The sequence below is a fragment of the Podarcis pityusensis genome (genome assembly GCF_964106645.2).
Source record: "Podarcis pityusensis genome assembly, chromosome: 1".
Classification (NCBI taxonomy): domain Eukaryota; kingdom Metazoa; phylum Chordata; class Lepidosauria; order Squamata; family Lacertidae; genus Podarcis; species Podarcis pityusensis.
In genome coordinates this window covers 44,940,632-44,963,626 of record NC_138028.1, presented here as the reverse complement: position 1 = coordinate 44,963,626, position 22,995 = coordinate 44,940,632, and the positions used below count along the sequence as shown (strand labels likewise).

Sequence of the window (22,995 nt, the reverse complement as noted above, 5' to 3'; positions counted from 1 at the left end):
AAGTGAATTATTAAGCGCGTTCATTTATATGGTAGAAAAATAAAGGAGTGTACCTGGCGCTAAACTGGCTCCTTATCCCTGCAGATTCTAGCTCCAAAGCTACCTAATTTCTTTATCTGAAAGGTGCCAAACTTAATACAATAGAGTCACAAAGGTTATCAGCGTTGTGATTTTAGTGCTTGGCTTTAGATTCTTACTAAGCAAGTTTTTCTCCCTGTTTTAGTGAGTGGAGCTGACTGCTATGTAACTCTATGGCTGCCAACAGCTTCGCAGGAGGAAGCAAGGACTCAAACAGTCCTGAATTCAAGTGCACCTGTGTGGAACGAAACCTTCTATTTTACAGTACAGAATCAAGTGAAGGTAAGGAAATTGAGTTTATGGCATTAGCCTCAGAGAATCTGCATTCTAGAATTTCTCTAGTAGCTTAAGATGGGCAAGTTTTTGTTCAGATAGATTTGAGGTCCTAACGTTTATCACAAGCACATACAATTTTTTTAAGGCGCTTCCTTAATTTTCAGAACATCCTGGAACTGAAGATTTACGATGAAGACCTGCTCACCACAGATGACCTTCTCTTTACTGTCCTTTTTGATGTAGCTGAAGTCAGCCCTGGAGAGAGATTCCACACAACCTTCATACTGAATTCAGAGGTACAGAACGAAATACCTTGCTCATATCTTTGCTTTACACTTCAGTGGAGGAGAAATATTTATGTGTGTGTCTTGTGAACATTTTGATTATGTAAATATATTATCTGACATCATATGCCATGTTTGAAGAAGCCCTGAATGATGCTTACCTGACTTCCTGAGCTAAGTCACTGCTGCTTATCAGGAGGGGCAAGGTGGCAAGGAGAGTAGCGTGGTGCAAATGCTCTGGCAAGAGCACCGGTTTGGTTCTGTCAGTGTGTTCGCACTGCGCTGCACTCCGTCTCCTGGTAAGAGCAGGCACTCAGTTGCTGAGAGGTCAGGTAAGCATCTCTAGCCCACCTGTAACTGGCAAACGTACTTGCTTTGTGTGGATCCTTTATTTAACTGAAGTGACACTGTTCACACATAAGAGGGAGAGGTGTCAGTAAGCAGGAGGTTTGTAGAAGTACCCCCCAAAATCCCCCTTTAAGTGGGGTTTGGCTAATGAGGATTGAGGATGCCTGGTGGGCATGGGATGCTTGCTGAACGTTGGAGGGGGCGGGCTGTGGGAACGATGGACAACAGGGATATAAAATGCATACAATTATGCACAGTGTAGAAAAGGTGAATAGGGACATTCTCCCTCACCCCACTAGAACCGGGAATCATCCAATGAAACCGAATGGAGGACAAACAGAAGGAACTGGATCTTCACACAGTTGAGCTGTGGAATCACTAGCCTAAGGCGTAGTGATGGCTGCCAATTTAGAAAACTTTTAAAGGAGGTGTGAGTCTGGCACTGAGAGGAATTGTAATTCAGCAAAACCTGTAGGGCCAAAAAGAAGAAGACAAATTCATGTAGCACAGGCATGTACAGCATGTCGATCGTGAGCCCCCAGTCGATTGCAGGCCCTTTTTCTGCAACCTCAGATGATTCTGCAGCAGCAGCAGCAGCAGCAGCCCTTGCCGCTGCCGGTCTCCACAGCGATGCAAGCCTGAGCAGAGGCGCGAGGGAGCTGGGGAGAGTGTTGCTGGAAGAGTGGGGGCGGGCTTAGCATGGCTTTCCCCATTGGGAAAAGGGAAGGTTGCCGGAGATGGAGGGAGGCGCGAGGAGGAACCGCGTGGGAAGGCTCCCTTTGGCAGGAAGGGAAGGAGGGAGGGATCAGGATCAGTTGCACGCCCCACTTTGACTGGGGGGAGGAGGAGGGAGGGAGGGCAGGCACTATCGGGATCCACATCAGCTGCGTGGCTCCCTTTGACAGTGGGGAGAGAGAGAGAGATCCCGCTCTGGTTTGTGGGTGGGCGGGAGGAGAAGCGTTGTCCAGGACAGCTCCGCAGTGCCATAGCTGCCAACTTTTCCCTTCTTTAAAAGGGAAATTCCCTTATTCCGAATAGGATTCCTCGCAAGAAGTCCGCAGCCCAGCTGGTTTGAGGGGAGAGAGAGAGAGAGAGAGATGCTTGGGGGGCGGGGGAGAAAGAGCTGGCTTGGGGGAGAAAGAGCTGGCTGGGGGGGGGAAGAGCTGCTTGGGGGGGAGAGAAAGGGCTGGCTTGGGGGGAGAGCTGGGCAGCCGGGGGGCCGGCCGCACCGGGTGCAACATGGGGGGGGGGCGCGCTCGCACTCGCAGCTCTCTGCCCCTACCTGGCTCACTCACCCACTGTGGAGGGGGTGGGTGCCAGGCATGCGGTGCGGAGAGAGAGCGAGGGACTATCTGGGGGAGGGACAGTGCAGCGGCCGCCCAGCGCAGCGCTGAGCGCGGGAGAGAACCACACCAGACCAGACCAGGCAGCAGCAAGAAGAAGCTGGCAGCGGCGGCAGGTTAGGGGTTAGGGGGCGCAAATTACTTGCCTTGCCCCGGGTTAGGGGGCGCAAATTACTTGCCTTGCCCCGGGTGCTGACAACCCACGCTACGCCGCTGCAGCCGCCCACCCTGCACCCACCCCTGCACCGTGGGGGAAGCAGCCAGCACCTGCCCGCCCACCCTACACCTATCCCTGGGTGGTAGATCACTGCCAGTTTTTGATATTGGATTGTAGATCACAAGCTACTTGAAGTTGGACATGCATGTTGTAGGTTAAGGCAATCCGCAGCTGTTATCTGCTGATTATCAGAATAAGGACTGAATGGAGGAACAGGTGGGACTTTGGGCTGTTCCAGCAGGACTCTTCTTATAGTTTTATGGCTGAAATCCTGCAATGTTTTGCTTCACTTGCCATTCATATTCAGTTAATATGAAAAGCATCTCTTTACTTTTTTTTGTTTTTAAGCAGATTTTTTTTATTATGCTGCTGATCCCAGCCATTTTTTTCTTTCCAGAGTAAGGAAGAACTGGACGTAGAGTTCATAATGAAGGAAAAGTATGTAGTAATAATAGGGAAGTATTCTGGATTCATTATAAAATGTGGTTTCAGGGTTTTTTTTTATAAAAAAAAATACGGGTTTAAGTTAGTGCATTTATAGATGTCTTTGTTTATAACAAGCTGTGAATTTAATGAGCAGGAGTCATCAAGATAGCACAACTAATTACATATGCTGTCACTTTGAGCATTCAGGGTGCTGAAAGCTTCCAGATGATAGACTTTAGCTTGTCTAGGCATGAATTTAATTGTGCATAATAAATCGAACAATTGATGTGGTTGCTTCTTCTGTTTTTCAGTTAATTACCTTTCACCAAAAGTTCTAGTCTTCCTGAAGTAAGCATGCTCTTCTTAATTTAATTAAATAAAGCCTGCTTTATGCCTTTCCTCCATTCTGGGAGCATGCCGTATGAAATGTGATGCAGGGTGTTTGCTGATCCATAATGTGGAATTCAAACCATTACAGGTAGATTTCAGGGGCTGTTTCACACTTGCCATTTTTTCTACTGGAGAGATAAGGTTGTTCTCTATAATTCAAGTAGTATACATAGTAAAAGCAAAGTATTTTCTTTCATATCATATAAAAAACAAACTGCATTGCTATTGCTTTAAATGTTGTACATTCAAACTGTTGGGGAAGTATCATCTAACAAAGAAAAAGATCTCTATGTTATGGGGAAAGAAAGACTAGCAGGCATGTTGAAGTAGAGACTGAAGTGCCTTTCCCTCAGGAGATAGCTGATCCTTTATTGAACTCCACCTCTCTTTCCTGTTCATTTAACCCAGGCATGTCCAAAGTCCATTTCGGGGGCCTAATCCAGCCCACCAGTTGGTTTAATCCAGCCCCTGTGGCAGTTTGTTTCCGGGGGGGGGGGGGAATTCTAAAAAAAGCCTCAACAACTTCAATCTGAAAAAAAGTTCAACAACTTCAACCCGAAAAAAAGGTTAACAATTTTGGCCGGCCCTTTGGTCAGCCCTCACGGCCTTTCACTTCATCAAATCTGGCCCTCTTTGAAAAAAGTTTGGACACCACTGTAACCCCTGAAGAACCCATAATGTATCACACCACAATTTACCTTTGGAAAGGAATGTGGGAGTGTTCCTAAATACTATCAATTTTTATAAAGTAATAGTTCCAATGGAAGGATTTTTGGAACTTTTTCGTAAAAGCATATAGTGAGTGATTATTAAAACATGTAGGCTTGGATCCAGGGATCATAGAATCAGGGTTGTCTTGCACAAGTAGAAAAGCAAAGTAAAATTTGATTATATCCAGCAAAGGACAGCGATACACACAGAACAAACTAATGTGTACATCTGTAGCAGGCCCAATTTGATTACCATTAAGCACTTTTAAGTGAGCGCTAAAACGAATCACATAGATATTCTCTCCCAACTGAAGTTGAAGAACTTCAGGTTGCAGTCTCCTAAACATGTTTACTGAAAGTTAAGGTGTATTGGCTTGCTCTGAGCAAGTGTTTCAGTTGGTGTTTAGAGTTTGTTGTTGTCTAGCCTGGATGTGAGTGAGGGTGGGATTCCTTTTGCATGCCCTCCAACATTTTTCAATTGAAAAAAGGGATGCCCAGTGCCATTTTCCAAGAAAAAGAGGTGCCAGAACTCACCATGAACGCCTCCCCGTTCTCTTATAATGGCAATGGTACCCACCTGAAAGGTGCTGGAAATGAGTTCCGGTGAGTTCCTGTTGAAAGAAAAAGCCCTGGGGATGTCCTATTCCATACCCTCCAAAACTTTTTCAATGGAATGGGGATGTCCTACTATACTCTCCAACATTTCTCCGATGAAAATTGGGACATCCTAAGGAAAAGTGGGACGTTCTGGGATCAAATCAGAAACCAGGATGGCTTCTGTAAACCCAGGACTGTCGCTGGAAAATAGGGACACTTGGAGGGTCTGCTTTTCTTTATTGCCTGTGGCTCACACTCCTGCCTGTAATCCTTCTTTGCCAGGCCTCAGTTCACTAAATTTGTAAGGCAAGATTGGTTGCTAAGATGGATGTATTCAGTGCAATTATTTTTAAAACTTGCATTTCCCCCCCTTCTAGTTTGGATCGTCTTGAGAATCTCCTCACAAACAACATCACAGTGGTAATCTTAATCCTTTAGATTTTGTGCATCCTTTCATTGTTTCTGGAATGTAGTTTTAGGTGAATTATAATTTAATATACACAAAAGGAACTAAAGGCTGTGGGGTGGAGGACTATGGGAGACGAATGTTAAAGAACTGCCTTTAGAGGCAGCTCTTCATCAGTGCTTGACCATTTCAATAAATTTGAAACTTCATTACTTGGATTATTGTTCATTTTTCACAGGCCCGTCCAGTTTCTTGTTTGAATGTTTGTGTTTCCAAGGAGAAAAGTGCAAAGTATTTCAAAGGTAATTCCAGGTAGAGATCCTACCCCACCTCAGCAACAATTAACTTTCTCTTTTCTGGGAATCAAGAAAATTGATGCAGATATAAATATTTTTCTTTATTTTGCTGCTGCTGCTGCTGTTTTGTTAAGCAACTGCTTTTGATTCTGCTCCACATTGGATAATAAGATCAGGATGAAAGCATACAAACTGCTTAAATGTTCTTCATGTTGCAATGTCAAGTTGCAGGAGAAAATAAGGTGGCATATTATGGATGATTACTTGCAAAGTCCAGAATGGACTGAAGGATACTGAGATTGTTAACACTCCTTTATAGCATATCTAGCCTGTTGATTAACTAGCCCTTGGCAAAATTTGAAGTTACCACTAGTATTTAAATTAGAAACAAATGCCAACAAGTTATTAAATATATAACTGCTGTTTGGAAAAGCAATCATTTTACTGGTGCAAATATTTTGGGTGGTGTTTCCTTCTAGCTGTTAAGCAACTATTAGGTGTTGGATTTTTTTTTGGGGGGGGGCATTCCTATTAAATCCAGATAGTATAGTGGTACCTTGGTTCTCAAACTTAATCCGTTCTAGAAGTCTGTTCCAAAACCAAAGCGTTCCAAAATCAAGGCATGCTTTCTCATGGAAAGTAATGCAAAACGGATTAATCCGTTCCAGACTTTTAAAAACATCCCCTAAAACAGCAATTTAACATGAATTTTACTATCTAACGAGACCATTGATCCATAAAATGAATGCAAGAATCAATATACGGTACTGTACTATAAAATAAATAAGACAGCATTGTAGATGATAAAAATAAAAATTAATTTTTTTTCTTATCTGCACTGATGATAGTCATTGTTTGGATCGGAGGCTATTATCCATTTCCACAGTCACACAATCAATCAATCAATAGCTGAACTAGGTTCCACACAGTCCCCAAAACAAATTAACCAAAAAAGCCTCAAAAACAAAAATGCAAAAACAAAAGTGTCAAACTTAATCCGTTCCGGAAGTCCGTTTGACTTCCGAAATGTTCGAAAACCAAGGCTCAGCTTCTGAATGGTTCAGGTGCCCTGGAAACAATAGCCGACAGCCAGATCGGATGAAAAATGTTTGCAAACCGGAACACTGACTTCCGGGTTTTTGGTGTTTGGGAACCAAGGTACCACTGTAGCTATAAAGGGCAGTTTGTAGGTAAAATATGTTTTTTACACTCATGTTGATATTGTAATCTGTTTGGGCTTCTCTTTGTAGAAGAAGGTGATCTTGAACTGAGAATGAAGGGATCATATGAAGATACATGGAAAACTGTTTTGGAATCTGGATCGGTAGAATGCTTTTATTTCCACTACCCAATGTATTGGGAACCACAATTAAACGCCCACCTGCAGGTGACCATACTTTCATTGGAAATAATGCATCACACCTAAAAATACAATAGGGATAGAATAATGTACCCCCTCTCAGAGTATTATAAAATACTGACCCAGGAAATCATGGTTTTCTGTTTCCATTATAATAAAGTGCCACAGTGAGCCTCAGATTCCCATGCACCAATCCACTTCCTTCCTCCTTAGAGCTAGAGGGGAGGAAGTTAAAATTTTCCATTTGCAGTGTTGAACAAACTATAGTTTCCTATTGTGTCCTCATATGGGAAACAGTGGTTGTCTAAATTATGGGCAGTTGTACAAAACCAGAATCTGAAAACACAGTTTAATTCTGTTTTGTTATCTCTAACTGTGATTAGATCAAACCACCGTTTCCTGTATTTGAACATAACGGGAAACTATAGTAGAGTGAGATCTTTTCTTTTTCTTTTGTGCTGCGGACCAGTGCAGCTGCTGTTCTGGAAAGCGAGTGAAAGTAACCCCTTTTTTATTTTAGTGTTCTACATGCACATGATCTGAATGGGCAAGAAAGGGGAATATATTGGCAGAAAGGAAGGAACTCTGAAAGGAAGAATGGGGCATCTTCAGAAGGTGGTATAATCTGGAGGGCATCATGTTGACTATCTCTGGTGTAGTCCAAGTTAGCAAAGGATCAGATTGAGAGGCAGAGTATGGGGAACAGTGTTGAGCAGAAGCTTGGTCTGATAAGATCTTCTCACTTCTCAGTTATATAGACTGAAAAGCAGGCCCTGGATCTGAAACTTCAGCTGACTAGATGCTGAATCAGCTGGTGTGTTTCAGAATGCTGTTTGGTTGGCACCTCTGTGTAGACATAATCCAGACCACGACGTCTTTGGTAGACATGCTATTCTGGTGGTACTGGAGGTCAGGTACCAAGAGCCTGGTTTCCAGGAACCCTGGCCTGAAACACCTTGTTCACCAATGACCACCGACTTCAGAGCACATTTAAATGGGACTTGCTTCCAAGTAGATATTTTTAGGAGTGTGCATTTGCACCCAGACTCTCCCTCGACTACTCCCCCAAACCAAAAACAGCAAAGTGTTAGCTCCATACTACAGTTGGTAACACTCATTGTATTCATGCTTTCAGTCCAATGGTTTGTTCATCTAATGTAATAACCTTGATAAACGTTAATTAAACTGATAATATACATATTGTTTTAGCGTTTCAGTTAACTGATAAGTTATATGCAAAAACTGCAGGGTTCAACCCTAGGATTCTTTAGACTGTCATCCTACTCTGATTGAAATATAACATTATTTTTTGAATAATCAAAATAATCTTTAAACATAGTATTTTCTGATTATTTAACAACATAACTCTCCCCACCCCCATCTAGCATTGCTCAAGTAGTGGGGAGCAAGACAAACAGAATTCATCTGCATCCCTGACTATGCCTCTGAAATCACTTTCTGTGGGGCAGGAGGTGAAAGTAATTCTTACTGCATCAGAGGTAAGCACTTTACTCTTTGATAGGTTCCTAAACTTTAGGCAATTAACTGTCCCAGCTTTTTATACAATGGCTGATTTTGGAAAAGTAGACTTTAATGATGCAAACAATATCAAGCTATCTGGAAAGGCTTTCTGAGTGCTTCCACATAATTGGATGTGATAGCTGAAACATACCGTACTTTTCCGTGCATAAGATGCCCCCATGTATAAGACACCCCCTATTTTGGGGGGCTCAAATTTAAGAAAATGGGGGGAGATGGCACAAAGTTGTTGAGATTTTTTGGGGGGAGGGGATGCAGAAAATTGCTCACCCATACAGGTTGCAAAATACACCTCCTGCCTGTCCCATTGCTGGCATAAGCTGCCAATCGCCCACCAATTGCCGCTGCACCGGCCATTAAAAACCACCTATTGACACAGCAACCAAGAACACGCACAATAGCCACTGACAGCCGAGGCAGCAACCAATCAAACGTCCACCCATGTATAAGATGATGCCCACTTTTTAGCATTATTTTTAAGGATAAAAACCTAGTCTTACACACGGAAAAGTACGGTAATAAGTTCGTTCCTAAGAGTTGCACATGAAAGAAGCTGTCCCAGATTGTGGTGGTGGATCCTGCCACATAAAGACTTGAACAACGTGGGACCAGGTTACCTGAAGGACTGCCTGCCAATGTATAGATCTGAATAATCACTTAGAATCCAAGTCTTACTTACATTATGGGCGTGGGGATTTTATTTGTGTCATCACCATATCCAACAGAATATTGTAGGGTGGTGAACCCAAAAAAGCGTATCTCCCCCACTACCCCTACCTTCTGGAATGCCTTTCCCTCTACTGCAGGGTAAGTTTCTTCAGTTTTTAGCATCTTGTAACAATATATCTTTTTGCACAGTTTCCCTTGTTCCATAAGATTGGAGCCCATACCATGGGCATTTTTGTATGGAATTTTAAGCTTTGTTTCAGTGTTTTAGTATTGCTCAGCTTTCAATCCGATTCACAGAAAGGTCTGAGATCCGGTAGGGTGAGGGTAGGTAATTTTTCTCCCTTCGCCATGTAGCTGCTGCTCTACCTCTTATGCAAGGGATAAGGGCTGTAGGAAGGAGGAGGAATGGATGAGAAATTGTCTTCCCTTCTTCCTGTGGCACAAGTGGAACTCTGCTGATCACAGGCCTGGGAGTAACTCACAACTCACACAACCTCTATTGTTATGCATACTTAGGATAAGCATGAGTGTATATTTATTTAAACCAAGGAATATCACAAGAAACAAAAATGTTCTGCGGTTCTCAGGCATTTCATTTTTATAAATGTGCCTATACTTTATGATGCAGAGACGCAGTCACAGAAAATGCACTGTTTTTCAGAGTTAGAGTGTCATAGGATTTGCTTCACTTGGTGACAGAAACACATAGAAAAACTACCAGGATTTTATTTTCTCCATTTTGTGGCATATTCCAGCAAGTAATTATTATGTGAATAGAATCTAAGAATGCTGAGTTCTGTGGATTATGCATGCGACGTAAAATATTGTTCCTCATTATTCTTCATTTCAGGATACTAATTTGGAAGTTAAATTGCGTACACAGACTTGGTAATGTATTACTTTTCTGACACCCGCCTCCAAAAATCTCGAGTAGACTTTTAGGGTAACCCAGTCTATTTCTTGTTTTTCTGTATTTTCCTCTTTGCAACTGTTTGGGTTAGCTAGAGGAGTCCAATGTCAATCTCCAGAAGGATAGGCATGTTGATAGTCTGTTGTAAGAAAAACAACAAGTCTTCCGGCACCTTAAAGGCTAACAGTTTTATTATGACATAAACTTTGGTGATGTACAATCCACTTCATCTGATGTGTCATGTATTCTTTAACTGGCAAGCATATATACACATGGGATGGGATGTACATGGGATAGAACATAAGGGTCTGAGATCAGAGAAGAAAAGAAGAGAGAATGATGACTATTTGAAAGCAAGATAGCTATAGTGTCCAATTAACATGGCAATATTGCGGACAACCCACATTCTGGCTTTGGTCAGCTAATTAATACATGTGTGATTTTTTTTTTTTAAAGAAAGGATTTTTGATGAATTGTGTGCCCAAGTGCAAAGTCCTTTATTCTTTTCTCTCATCTAGTGTTTTCAATGGGGTATGGTTATGTGTGTGTGTGTAGACGGGAAATTCAAACAGTTGCTGTCAGGAGTTTAGGGCTGGATTTAGACACATCAAAAAAGCGTTTCAGGAAAACATGTTGTAAACCATATTGTGGGAAATCACATTGGCAAAAGATGGAACTCCACAGCGCCATCTGGTGTCACAGTGTTATAATGCATATAAAACGCTTTTTCTTAACTAATGTAGCTGGGTCCAAAGTAATGACAGTAATTCTCTCTGTTGCAGTCATTTTATATTCACCTTAAGTATTTGCGATGGGGGAGAAATTCAGTTTGGTTTGGATTTGAATGCCTAATAATAGTTTAATAATAATAATAATAAAAATTTTTATTTATATCCCGCCCTCCCCAGCCGAAGCCGGGCTCAGGGCGGCTAACAACACTAAAATAGTGCAACATTATAAAAACATCAAAGAATTAATTAAAATCAAAATTGATGGCAACCATAAACTAAAGTATTGTAAAGATTGCCAAAGGAGGGAGTCAGGCTGCGCCCTGACCAAAGGCCTGGTGGAACAGCTCTGTCTTGCAGGCCCTGCGGAAAGATGTCAAGTCCTGGAGGGCCCTTGTTTAGGTTGGACTTTGCCAGTCTGGTGCCCTCGCAGTTGACTTGCAACCTGCATGGGGGTTACTGAAGATGCACAGAACCGAAATCACGTATTCTTGGAACACCCCAATGCGATCATCCTTACCTTTTGGAGCCAGCATGCCAAACAGGTCTTGTGCCCCAAGCAAGGCAGAGAGCTTTGAAGGCTCTATGAGGCTCTTGCGAGAGCCTCCCCAATCCCAAAGCAGAGACCTTAAAAGCTATTTTTGTCCTGTGGAACCCTGTGCCAAAAGAACCTTTAAGCTCTCTGCTTTCTGTGCATTTAATTTGTGCGATTTCAGCTGGCTGCATAAAGCTGAAATTAGACAAGTTTAAATGAGAGCCCCACAACATATGGAGCACCTCAGATTCCCCACCCCGCTTTAGAGGAACAGGCTATCTCTAAATGTGGAATGTTGATCCTGTAGTTAGTGGATGATATACTACTGTTTGCTTCCCCTGCCTATGTCCTTAATTTTGTTTCAGCTCAGAGCACCTTGATGTGCGTTTGAGGTTTGACCTATGCGGAGAGGAAAAGACTTTTCTACATAAACGGAAGAAAGTGGTTGCAGCTGGTCTGAAAAGTGTCCTCCAGCTAGAAGAGGATCTGTTGGATCATGAGGTATGCTGGATCTGGAACTGGAGGAAAAGAATGCATATTTTAAAAGGAAGACAACAATTTATATTTGATACATCCCTTTAAAAAAAAAGATGCCTTTTGTTTTCTACTGGTGTAATGTGCAAGTTGTGGGAAGTTGAACTTCATACTTGGAATTGTTCTTAGCTCACCTTGTTTTCAATGTTCTATTTTACTGATATTTTTAATGTATTTTATTTAGTTTACATAAACCGTTTAGAAGTTTCACAATTAAGTGGCACATTTATTAAATGAATAAAATAAATGTTTGGGGAGGCAACAGTGTTAGCAAAGCAACTGATATTTGGCATGGTTGGCACATGCCAGGCAGAGGGCCTTCTTGGTGGTGGCCCCTACCCTGTGGAATGCCCTCCTATCAGACGTGAAGGAAATAAACAACTATCTTACTTTTTAGAAGACATTTGAAGGCAGTCCTGTTTAGGGGAGTTTTTTATGTTTGATGTTTTATTGTGTTTTTATTTTCTGTTGGGAGCTGCCCAAAGTGGCTGGGGAAACCCAGCCAGGCGGGCGGGGTAGAATTTATTATTATTATTATTATTAACTGCACAACTGCTTAATGGTGTGCTGCTCTGTGGTAGAACAGCTATTTGTATCATTGGCATTAGCCTTACAGAGAATAGTTATCTCCTTCTTGGACTACTGCAATGCACTCTACGTGGGGCTACCTTTGAAGGTGACTTGGAAACTGCAATTAATCCAGAATGTGGCAGCTAGACTGGTGACTGGGAGTGGCCATCGAGACCATATAACACCGGTCCTGAAAGATCTTCATTGGCTCCCAGTACGTTTCTGAGCACAAATCAAAGTGTTGATGCTGACCTTTAAAGCCCTAAACGGCCTCGGTCCTGTATACCTGAAGGAGCGTCTCCACCCCCATCGTTCAGCCCGGACGCTGAGGTCCAGCGCCGAGGGCCTTCTGGCGGTTCCCTTGCTGTGAGAAGTGAGGTTACAGGGAACCAGGCAGATGGCCTTCTCGGTAGTGGCACCTGTCCTGTGGAACGCTCTCCCAGCAGATGTCAAGGCAGTAAACAACTATTTTACTTTCAAAAGGCAACTGAAGGCGGCCCTGTGTAATGAAGTTTTTAATGTCTGACGCTGTATTGTTTTTAATATTCGGTTGGAAGCTGCCCAGAGTGGCTGGGGAAACCCAGCCAGATAGGCGGGGTATAAATAAACAACAACAACAACAACAACAATTGTTGTTGTTGTTATTGTTATTATTATTAATTTGTTATTATTATTATTAATTTATTATTATTATTAATTTATTATTATTAATTTGTTATTAATTTATTATTATTATTAATTTGTTATTAATTTATTATTATTATTATTAATTTGTTATTAATTTATTATTATTATTATTAATTTGTTATTAATTTATTATTATTATTATTATTATTATTATTATTATTATTATTGTTATCCTAGCTGATATTATGCCCTTCAAAAATGCTAATACTCATATTTTAAATCTGTGAACTACCCAGAGGACATTGTTAATTGTGTGCTAATGTACAGGCCAGATATTAATATAAATATACATATGTCTGTGTATTTTAAACAGGTGCCAGTAGTTGCAGTCATGGCCACAGGAGGTGGATGCAGAGCAATGACGTCTCTTTATGGGCAGCTCTCAGGACTTAAGAAGCTTGGCATGCTGGACTGCATAACATATATCAGCGGTACCTCAGGCTCAACTTGGTGAGACTGTCAGCATGAAACTGGGGGAGGGGATTGTGGAATTTTGGAGCTGAAACCAAGGAAAGGTATTAAGAAGTGCATAGTATCTGAACATTATTTGTATACAATCCGCTTTCCCTGAGCCAAGCCATACCAGCAATGAAGTCACAGAGTCAATTAAGGTTTGGCAGCCAGCCAGAAGGCAGTCTGAAGGAGTAAGTCTGCCTGGTGATAACAGAGACATGGAGACCGCTCCCTGATTGGTCAAGCTCTCTCAAAGGAGTGATAATTAATGGCCTACTAACTGTTAGTTCTGTGTTCGTGTTCAGAGTTCTGTGTCAGTGTGGGAGTTGTGAGTTGTGTCAGAGAGAGCTAGCAAAAGATCCGTGTTATGTTCCTGTAAATAGTCCACTGTATATAATAAACACCTAACTACAAGTTCCTGGTTCCTGCTTCGTCTATCCTGTCTGCAGCCAATTGCTTCCGTGGATTCTGCGTGTACTCTGCTAGGTCTGGCTAAGGTCCTGCAACAAGTTGTGAAACACCAAATAGGTTTTTCCAATAGGGACAGTCCTGAGACTTATGGTTGCGCTTCTGACACCAGTGTGCAAGAGTGGAAAACTGAAGCAGGACTCATCTTGCCTGTCCTTCCATTTCGTCTGCTTCTGTATAACATTTATACCAGTCTTCAGGAAAGTGTGTAACATTTATACCAGTCTTCTTTACGTGTGTGTTCTATTGTCCATGCATTTATCCTAATTATTTTATTACAACTGTTTCTTTAGGACCATGTCAAATTTGTATGAAGATTCCAATTGGTCCCAAAAGGATCTGGAGAGGCCAATCCTTGAAGCCAAGAAGCATATGGGAAAGAATAAGATAAGCACCTTTTCTCTGGAGCATTTGATTTATTATCAAGAGGAGCTGAGGCAGAGGGCCAAAGAGGGCATCTCTACTTCTTTTAATGACCTGTGGGCCGTAGCTCTGGAGAATATCTTGCATGATGGGGTATGTAAACAGCTTTAGGTCTCTCCTAATGATCAGTGTCCACATACAGAAATGATTAATGGAGAGCCAATTATCTCCCAAAGCCTCTGTTGGTTGTTTCATCTCTCTGGCATGCAGTGGTGTTGCAACGGGGGTGGTGGTGGTGGTGGTGGGGGATAGTGCGCCCCAGATTCCACATCCGGGTGGGTGACAAGGTGGCACCCCATGGGGTGCTTGCCCTGCTGCCCTGGCCCAGATGTGGCGGCATGAGCAGCCATCCCGCAGCCGCATGTGGAGGATCCTCCGTTCGCAGCTGCAGCCACAAGCAAAGGATCCCAGCACCGGCGGCAAACCACTATGTATAGCACATGTGCGGCATCGCACACATTTGCTGTACATAGCGGTTTGCCAGCGCCGCAGCTCCAGCACCATACAGATGGCGGTGGGATCCCTCCATTGCTGCTACAGCCGTGAACGGAGGATCCCGGCATCGTCTGTACAGCGCCAGAGCGGCAGCGCTGGCAAACCGCTATGTACAGCACATGTGCGGCGTCGCTATGTACAGCGCATGTGTCATACGTAGCGACACCGCACATGTGCCCTACTTAGCAACGCCCCACCCTGGGTGTCACAACGCCTTCATTCGCCCCTGCTGGCATGTATATATCCAATTAATCATTCAATTAAGGCTTTCAGTGAAGAAAAATATGAGTGACCTTACATGTATACTTTTGGGTTGTTTGTTGTTGTTGTTGTGTCTGGATAACAGCAAAAAAATACATACCAGTACAATGAGCAGCCTAAAAGCAATTGATTTCAAAGCGCAATATAATAATCCAAAGAAACAAACCATTTTGATAAAACTAGCATTATAACATTTTAAAATTCGTTGCAAAATAGGCCACATCAGTAACTAAAAAACCACATATCAACCAATATTATTTATCCAGAACTGAAAGAGGAAAGCACAGAAAGCATTGATCTCCTTTAATCTGATGAAGTCCTGGTTTTTTGAAAGAGCCATCAGCAGCCTAGTTTCATTCTTTGGAAATTTTGCAGGACCCCCTTTATTCCATATATTCACTCATCCATCTCATTCATACAGTTTATAACTGATTACATTAAACTAGTGATATTGTAAGGGTAGCAAAAGGGACACGGGTGGCTCTGTGGTGTAAACCACTGAGCCTTGGGCTTGCCGATCAGAAGGTCGGCTGTTTGAATCCCCACAACGGGGTGAGCTCCCGTTGCTCTGTCCCAGCTCCTGCCAACCTAGCAGTTCGAAAGCACGTCAAAGTGCAAGTAGATAAATAGGTACCACTCCGGCGGGAAGGTAAACACCATTTCTGTTTTCACCAGAAGTGGCTTAGTCATGCTGGCCACATGACCCGGAAAAACTGTCTGCGGACAAACGTCAGCTCCCTCAGCCAGTAAAGCAAGATGAGTGCTGCAACCTCAGAGTTGTTCGCGACTGGAGTTAACTGTCAGGGGTCCTTTACATTTACTTTTAAGGGTAACAAAAGCGCAAGTATGAAGCACTTAAGAGTATATTCACACAATTTTCAGAGATTTGTTTTGCAAAACCTTATTTGTTGCAGTACGCTCTGCACTCTTCTGAGCTCCAAGTCCTTTGCTTGCTTTCTGTTTTTCCTCCTTACTAGGTGAATGATTTTAAACTATCTGATCAGCAACAGGCTGTGAACCAAGGGCAGAATCCCCTACCCCTCTATTTAGCCCTTAATGTGAAAGAAAACCATATTTCTACTTTTGATTTCAAAGGTAATTCTTATAAAATTGTAATTGCAGTAGAGAATGGCAGGTGCAAATGTCAGCAATTTTTCTTAGCCTATTCTCCTGTGTAAGCTTTACTATGTAGCAATAATGTGCCAGAAGGGAAATTTCAGAACTTCCTTAGGGGGTTATTTGATCTGTAGGTAATTTACCTTGCATATTAATTATACAGGTCTATATGACAGTAACTGAAACAGAGATTAGCTTGTATGTGCCAGGTTTGGGGCCTTCTCAAGGACACTAAAGGAGCTTATAGACAGCGGCTTAATATTGCTAATGGGTCCTTGAGATATTGCAAATAGCTTAATGGCAACAGGTTGTTGTTGTTGTTTTTTAAGTGGCCATCTCTTCCCCAAGAAGGGAAAATCCAGATTAAATTGCAGGGGTGGGGAATATTTGCTGGCATTTTGATGCCAACACTATTATGTAGATGCTACAAAAAAACCAGCCTGGAAGCATCCAAAGTGTGATGAAGTATGTGTGCAGAACTGGAGATTCCTTGTAGGTTTCATTGCTGCAAATATGAAATGATCACTTTAAAATTGCACAGTCATTTGTTTCACTGATTGTTGTAAGCACAGCAAATAAATTGGGCTGTTAGTGCAGTTTCTTTACATAGGTATAAATGACTCATTTAGATGATGGTGATGATAATTAATTTTGTATGTGCTGTAAACTGCCTGGCCAGTCTGGGCGGCTTACTGCACAAATTAAAAATGGTAAAACACAAGAAATTTAAAACTTCCCTAAACAGGGCTGCCTTCAGATGTCTTCTAAAAGCCAGATAGTTGTTTATTTCCTTCACATCTGAAGGGAGGGCATTCCACAAGGCGGGTGCCACCACCAAGCAGGCCCTCTGCCTGGTTCCCTGTAATCTCACTTCTCGCAGTGAGGGAACCACCAGAAGGCCCTTGGAGCTGGACCTCAGTGTCTGGGTTGAATGATGGTCTTGGACCATTGAGCCATGTGCTTGTTTGATGGCTTTGGTGAAGTAACTCTCCTCTTTCAGCTTCACTTCCCCATCAATAAAATGAAAGTAAAAGTGACCTCACTTGTTGTTTCTTGTGAAAATGAATGAGATATGGAAATAATTGTATCCCACAGATCATTTATCAATATTACACAATGCATTTCCCCCTCCATGCTCCTTGGAGGAAAGGTAGAATGATAAACACAATGCATACACAAATTAGTATATTCTCATAGGAAATTTTAGATGCAGAATTATTATGTTACCATGCTTCCATCAGCAATAAGATAGCAAGTATGCTTGTTGATTGTCTGTACACAGAATGGTGTGAATTCTCCCCCTATGAAGTTGGTTTTCTGAAATACGGTGCATTCATCCATTCAGAAGATTTTGGAAGTGAATTCTTCATGGGACGGCTAATGAAGAAAAACCTAGAGTCCCGGATCTGTTATTTAGAAGGTAATTGTATTAATTTCCTGTAAAGTGGCATGTTACTTTCTTGAAAGCTGTTGTGAACTGGATTTGCAATTACTAAGTTTATCAACCAGATTTGTAGGTTAACTATCATAATTTGTGGGAAATGATTTTGAGGTGTAGGCTAGCCCAAGACAATTATGTGCCTGATGCTGCAATTTTTTCACACCCAACATCAGCTGCCTGAGGAGGCCACCTCACTTTAAATATAAAATGCTTTTCTGTTGCAATATGTATGAATAAACAAATGTGTGTTTATGAGCAAATAGTACAACCATTATCTATTAGCACATGAAGTCCTAATATTTCAAAAGACCTAAATAAGGCAGGAGGAGTAATTAATTACTATTGAAGTTTTGATTAATGATAACCAGCTGAATGAGAAAGGATGGATTATGCAAAGAAGAACTGATCTTTCCCTAAATATGCTTGACTTTACAGCATTGTGGAGCAATATTCTTGCTGTGAATCTGCTTGATGTCTGGAATAAGTTGAGCAGTACAGATGAATCTTGGCAGAAACTTATCAGAAGCAAAATAAGAAACATTGGTAGGAATTTTGTTGTTATCTTAAAATAATGTGTACATAACAGCACACATATTCTCGTAAATAAGCCCTGCAGATGTAGCCTAGATGGTTTGCCTCCATTCACATGAACATAGTGATGGCCAGTGTGCAGTTCAGAAACTGGAAGAGATTTAAGGCAGCACAGTGCTGTTCTGTGGTGAGGAGATAAGAAAGCACGTATTTGGGCTTGCGCACACACTTGCATGGACACACATGCTGGGGTAGTGTGGAAGGCCACCTGTGGAAAGTTATGAAATGGTCCACGAAAGCTTACACCGTAACAAACTGGTTAGTTTCAAGGTGCCACAATATTATTTGTTGCTTTCACTAAAAGTGAGCGATATCTAGGTGTTAGCGAATGTAGATTAAAAATCCCTGTTAAAGGGACGTTAAGGGAATTTCCCACTTTTTTGGTATCTAAATGGGGCTACCTGTATCTGTTCCAGGCATATGTATTTGACAGTGTGTCATTATTCATAAACAATGCCATACATCTACTTTAAATTGTGCAGAGGAAGACAATTATATGATTTATGAATAAGCCTTTTCATAGACATTTGCTGTAATGCTATAGTGGCATAAAGTAGCAACACGAACTGCTTCCTCCCCCTCCAATCCCCTTCTCTTCCTTTCCCTTATGCAGAGAGAAATCATATTCCACCAGAAAGCTCTACTTACTTGGGGACCTCTTGGATGTGTCCTGATGGGAAGCTCTTTCAGATTATAAGAAATATTTTAACTGATCGTCCATTGCACCATCACATCCATAACTTCCTCAATGGCTTCCATATGCATAAAGACTATTACCAGGAGAGTCAGTTCTCTACATGGAAAGGTAACTATGTCTACTTAGACGTATGACCTATTGAATTCAGTGGGGCTTTCTCCAAACCAAAGGATTAGGGTTACAGTTCTAGTTACAAAAAATAAAGGAAAACAGCCCCACCAAAAATAATCATCATACCCTACGGCATTTTAGTGTTGATAATTTATTTACTAAGTTAATAAAATTGCTATCCCACCCTTCATCTGAAAGGACATTTCTGACACACTAGCTATTAAATTCTTCTTTAGAACCTACAAACTTATATCTCCCCATAACTGGGCCTGGGATACTGAACAATAGGTGAAAATGTGGGTTTACTGTGAACATAGTGACTTTGATTTTACTTGTAAACATATGCAAGTGTTGAACAGAGCTCATTTATCACTGTCTCTCTCTTGTCAAGTTGTCTTGCCTTCCTTAGACCTGGAGTGCTGTTTCAAGAACACATTTCATTTTATACACTTTTCTTCTTTTCAAATGGACACATGCAATGTTCCGAATACATACCTAAATATGTAAAATGTGAACATGATAAAAGTGTGTTCACCAACATATGTGTCAGACAGCAAAACTTTATCAGTGAGATGGGATTGGCTGGAACACCAACTTGAATGTACATTCTGATAAACACAACTGTGCTGCCATGTAATGTGTGGCAGAGCCCTGACTCCTTGAAAGTTCCAGGCTCAGGCAGAGGACTGGCTTCAAATAGAACTATAGAATCATGGAAATGTAGAGTTGTAAGGGACCCTAAGAGCCACCTAGACCAATCCCATGACAGATGGCCACCAAACCTCTGCTTAGAAACCTCCGATGAAGAAGAGTCTACCACCTTCTGAAGGAGTCCATTCTACAGTCAAACAGCTCTTACTGTTGGAAAGTTCTTCCTGATGTTTAGTCGGAATCTCCTTTCTTGTAACTTGAAGCCATTGGTTTGGGTCCCAGATCTGAAACATTTTGTGAAAGAAAATGGATGATAAAAACAGATTAGATTACTAGATTGATTTTTATTGTATAATTTGCATTTCAGACAGCCGACTGGACCACTTTCCTAATCAACTGACACCATCAGAAGAAGGTATCTGCCTGGTCGATGCTGCCTATTTCATCAATACTAGCTGTCCCCCGCTCTTGAGAAAGGAGCGGAAAGTAGATGTCATCTTATCATTTGATTACTCTCTGGACAACCCTTTCCAGGTCAGTGTTAAGGTATTCTTCTGCAAACAGTTTGCTCACAGTAGAGGAAAGAGGAACTCTCTCCTACCCTCCATGCCAGGGTCCCAATAAGATTCCTCCCCCCTCCCAAAAAAATCCTTGCCATTTTGAAAAAAGTGCAGTTTAGTATTTTGCTGATGCTTTGATTTGCAACTGTTAATACACATTATATTGTAATAGGCACTTTGCAGGAGTGGGGTGTTGATTACATAAAATCTTGAAGGTTTTGATTCTGTAAACCACCCTGAGATCCCTGGGTATAGGGCTGTATATAAATTCAATCAATAGATAGATAAATAGATAGGAAATGGTACCGTTTTATATCCATCATCACCATCATCCGACTGCAGCAAACATAATCAAAGCCTATCATACACTAAATAATATGTGCGTTGCATCAGACAAAATACCTTCGAAGCAATGTAGTAATGGCTAAGGACCTAGAAACAAAGGAAGGCAAGACATGTCACAGAAGATGTAATTTCAATGGGTACTGTTTCTCTCGTGCTTGCCAAAATTTTCCGTTCTACACAGCTATTAAAAGTAAAGCTCATTCCAGTCATTCCAAGCTATGGGCACTTGAGTTTCAATCAAATGAGGAGAAACTTAACAACATGAAACTGAACAAAAGTGTATCTGCTTTTTGACTTGTGAACAAAGCTACAATTGTGGATTTTCAGCAGAAAACAGTTCTTATATCAGGTGCTTCAAAAAGAATTCTCTGTAGAATGTAGAGCAGAAATTAGTCTTAAACAACCCTCTAGATGGAGTATTAAAAAAAGTAGCCAGGTATTTTTTTCTTTATTGTTGCTCAGCTCCCACACTCTTTCTTTCTCTGTGACTAGGCACTTGTAGGCTATTTTATTTTAAATGTTTATCAGCATCATCGTTCAAACATACCCTTAGAATTGTGGCAAAGGATGGTCAAAATGGGCTGAATCCAGATTGTGTCTCCAATGAATGTCTGCATGGGTTTTTTTAAAAGGCAAAATCTGCACTCTTTTAAAATGTTATTGACCCACACACTTATGATGCGGTCTGAGAGCTTTCTGGCTCCTTTTTCTTTTAACAAACATTTTCTAGCTGCTTGAAGCCGCAATGGGACATTGTACAGAAAAAAGATGGCTGCCTCCATAAGTACATTGGGGCAACTATCTTTTCCTTGTGCAATTACACAGGGTCACGGCAGGGACTTTTTACTCAAAACATTTCAATGAGCACAGCAAGAGTAACCACTCCAATCAGCTAGAAATAATTTAAAAACAGAAATGTAGAGGCAGAAAGCCTTGCAACTATCTTGGTGTTGTTGTTTTTTTAAAGAAAGTGAACCATACTCAGAAAGGTTCATAGACATGTAGTTGAATCCACACGTCTACATTATGATCTGAGCATGATCCATTGGAATGCGGACTGGAGACCTTAGCTCCAAATGGTGGAGTGAATTGAAATCCTGCCCCAGCCCTAATTATGGCTACGTAATTTAATGCCTGCTGATTTAAAGGACAGCCTTTAAAGTTACCCGAATTTCTTGTGCTACAGTCTATAGAACAAACCAGTGAATACTGCTTGGAGCAGGGAATTCCTTTTCCCAGGATTTCATTGAGTGAGGAAGACAAGAAAAATCCAAGAGAATGTTACCTATTTGTGGACGAGGAGAATAACAAATCCCCCATTGTGCTTCATTTCCCGCTTGTGAATGATACATTCCAGAAATTTAAAGAACCAGGTACATTTCAATTTCAACGTGCAATATTTTGTCTCAAAACAAAACAAAGGCAAGGTAACAGTAGGGGAGGGATGAGCAAATGATTGAATGAGGTCTGAACATGTTCCCAGATCTCCTAAACGATTTAACCGGGGGGGGGGGCATATTTGTTTGTTTTATTTTCAGGTGTGGAACGTAGGCAAACCGAGATGGCAGAAGGCACAGTCCCGCTTTCTGGCTATTGCTCACCATACCAGCTGATGAACTTTACATACACTAAGAAAGACTTTGACAAACTCCTGAAACTGACTGACTATAACATCCAGAATAGCAGAGACTTCATTCTTCAGGCTCTCTCCATCGCCATAGAATGGAAAAAATGTGGCCGGAAATGTGCCCAGCCATGTGACTCTTCTTAGGATGCTTTGCCTGCTTTTACCAGCAATGTATGGCTTCCTCCTCCTAGTAGATCATCAAGCCTTTTGCTTTGCAGAGGAGGAGGCTTGGCAGGTCAATGGAGTTCAATCCCCAAACAGATGAAGGTTACTATCCTGTACACATTTATTAATAATAATTTTTTATTTATACCCCGCCCTCCCCAGCCAAGGCCGGGCTCAGAGCGGCTTACAAGCAATAATAAAAACAAGATGAATGATTACAACTTAAAAACAAAAATAAAATACAACATTAAAATAATGGAACATTAAAATATTAAAATGTAGCCTCATCGCAGGAGGAGAAGGAAAAGAAAAAAGAAAGAGAGGGAGGGAGGGAATCAAATTGGCTCCAAGCCAAAGGCCAGGCAGAACAATTCTGTCTTACAGGCCCTGCGGAAAGAAATCAGATCCTGCAGGGCCCTGGTCTCATGAGGCAGAGTGTTCCACCAGGCCGGAGCCAGAGTTGAAAAGGCCCTGGCTCTGGTTGAAGCCAATCTAACGTCCTTAGGGCCTGGGACCACTAGGGTGTTGTTATTTATGGACCTTGAGGCTCTCCGTGGGGCATACCAGGAGAGGCGGTCCCGTAGGTACGCGGGTCCTAGGCCGTGAAGGGCTTTAAAGGTCAAAACCAACACCTTAAATCTGACCCTGTACTCCACCGGGAGCCAGTGTAGCTTGAAAAGCACTGGGT

At 41.8% G+C, this 22,995-nt stretch overlaps 1 protein-coding gene across 6 annotated transcripts; it reads left to right on the top strand.

The window, feature by feature from the left end:
* Positions 1-565: 565 nt before the first annotated feature.
* Positions 566-22,429, top strand: LOC308472182 (cytosolic phospholipase A2 delta-like). 6 transcript variants are annotated; one of them, XM_080996829.1, is made up of 17 exons: positions 566-650; positions 2,944-2,984; positions 5,047-5,089; positions 5,314-5,377; positions 6,622-6,758; positions 8,117-8,230; positions 9,790-9,827; positions 11,478-11,613; positions 13,217-13,353; positions 14,118-14,340; positions 15,981-16,098; positions 17,402-17,539; positions 17,996-18,103; positions 18,765-18,956; positions 19,978-20,144; positions 21,702-21,888; positions 22,054-22,429. In XM_080996829.1, exons 2-17 carry the CDS (start codon positions 2,974-2,976, stop codon positions 22,284-22,286), a joined length of 2,046 nt encoding a protein of 681 aa, XP_080852955.1. In that variant the 5' UTR covers positions 566-650; positions 2,944-2,973; the 3' UTR covers positions 22,287-22,429. The 6 variants fall into 6 exon arrangements, with proteins under 6 accessions (XP_080852955.1, XP_080852956.1, XP_080852957.1 ...); XM_080996830.1 differs by lacking the exon at positions 566-650 and adding an exon at positions 3,284-3,320 and having other exon boundaries at positions 2,565-2,984; positions 5,314-5,387; XM_080996831.1 differs by lacking the exon at positions 566-650 and having other exon boundaries at positions 2,565-2,984; positions 5,314-5,387.
* The last annotated feature ends 566 nt before the right edge of the window (positions 22,430-22,995 follow it).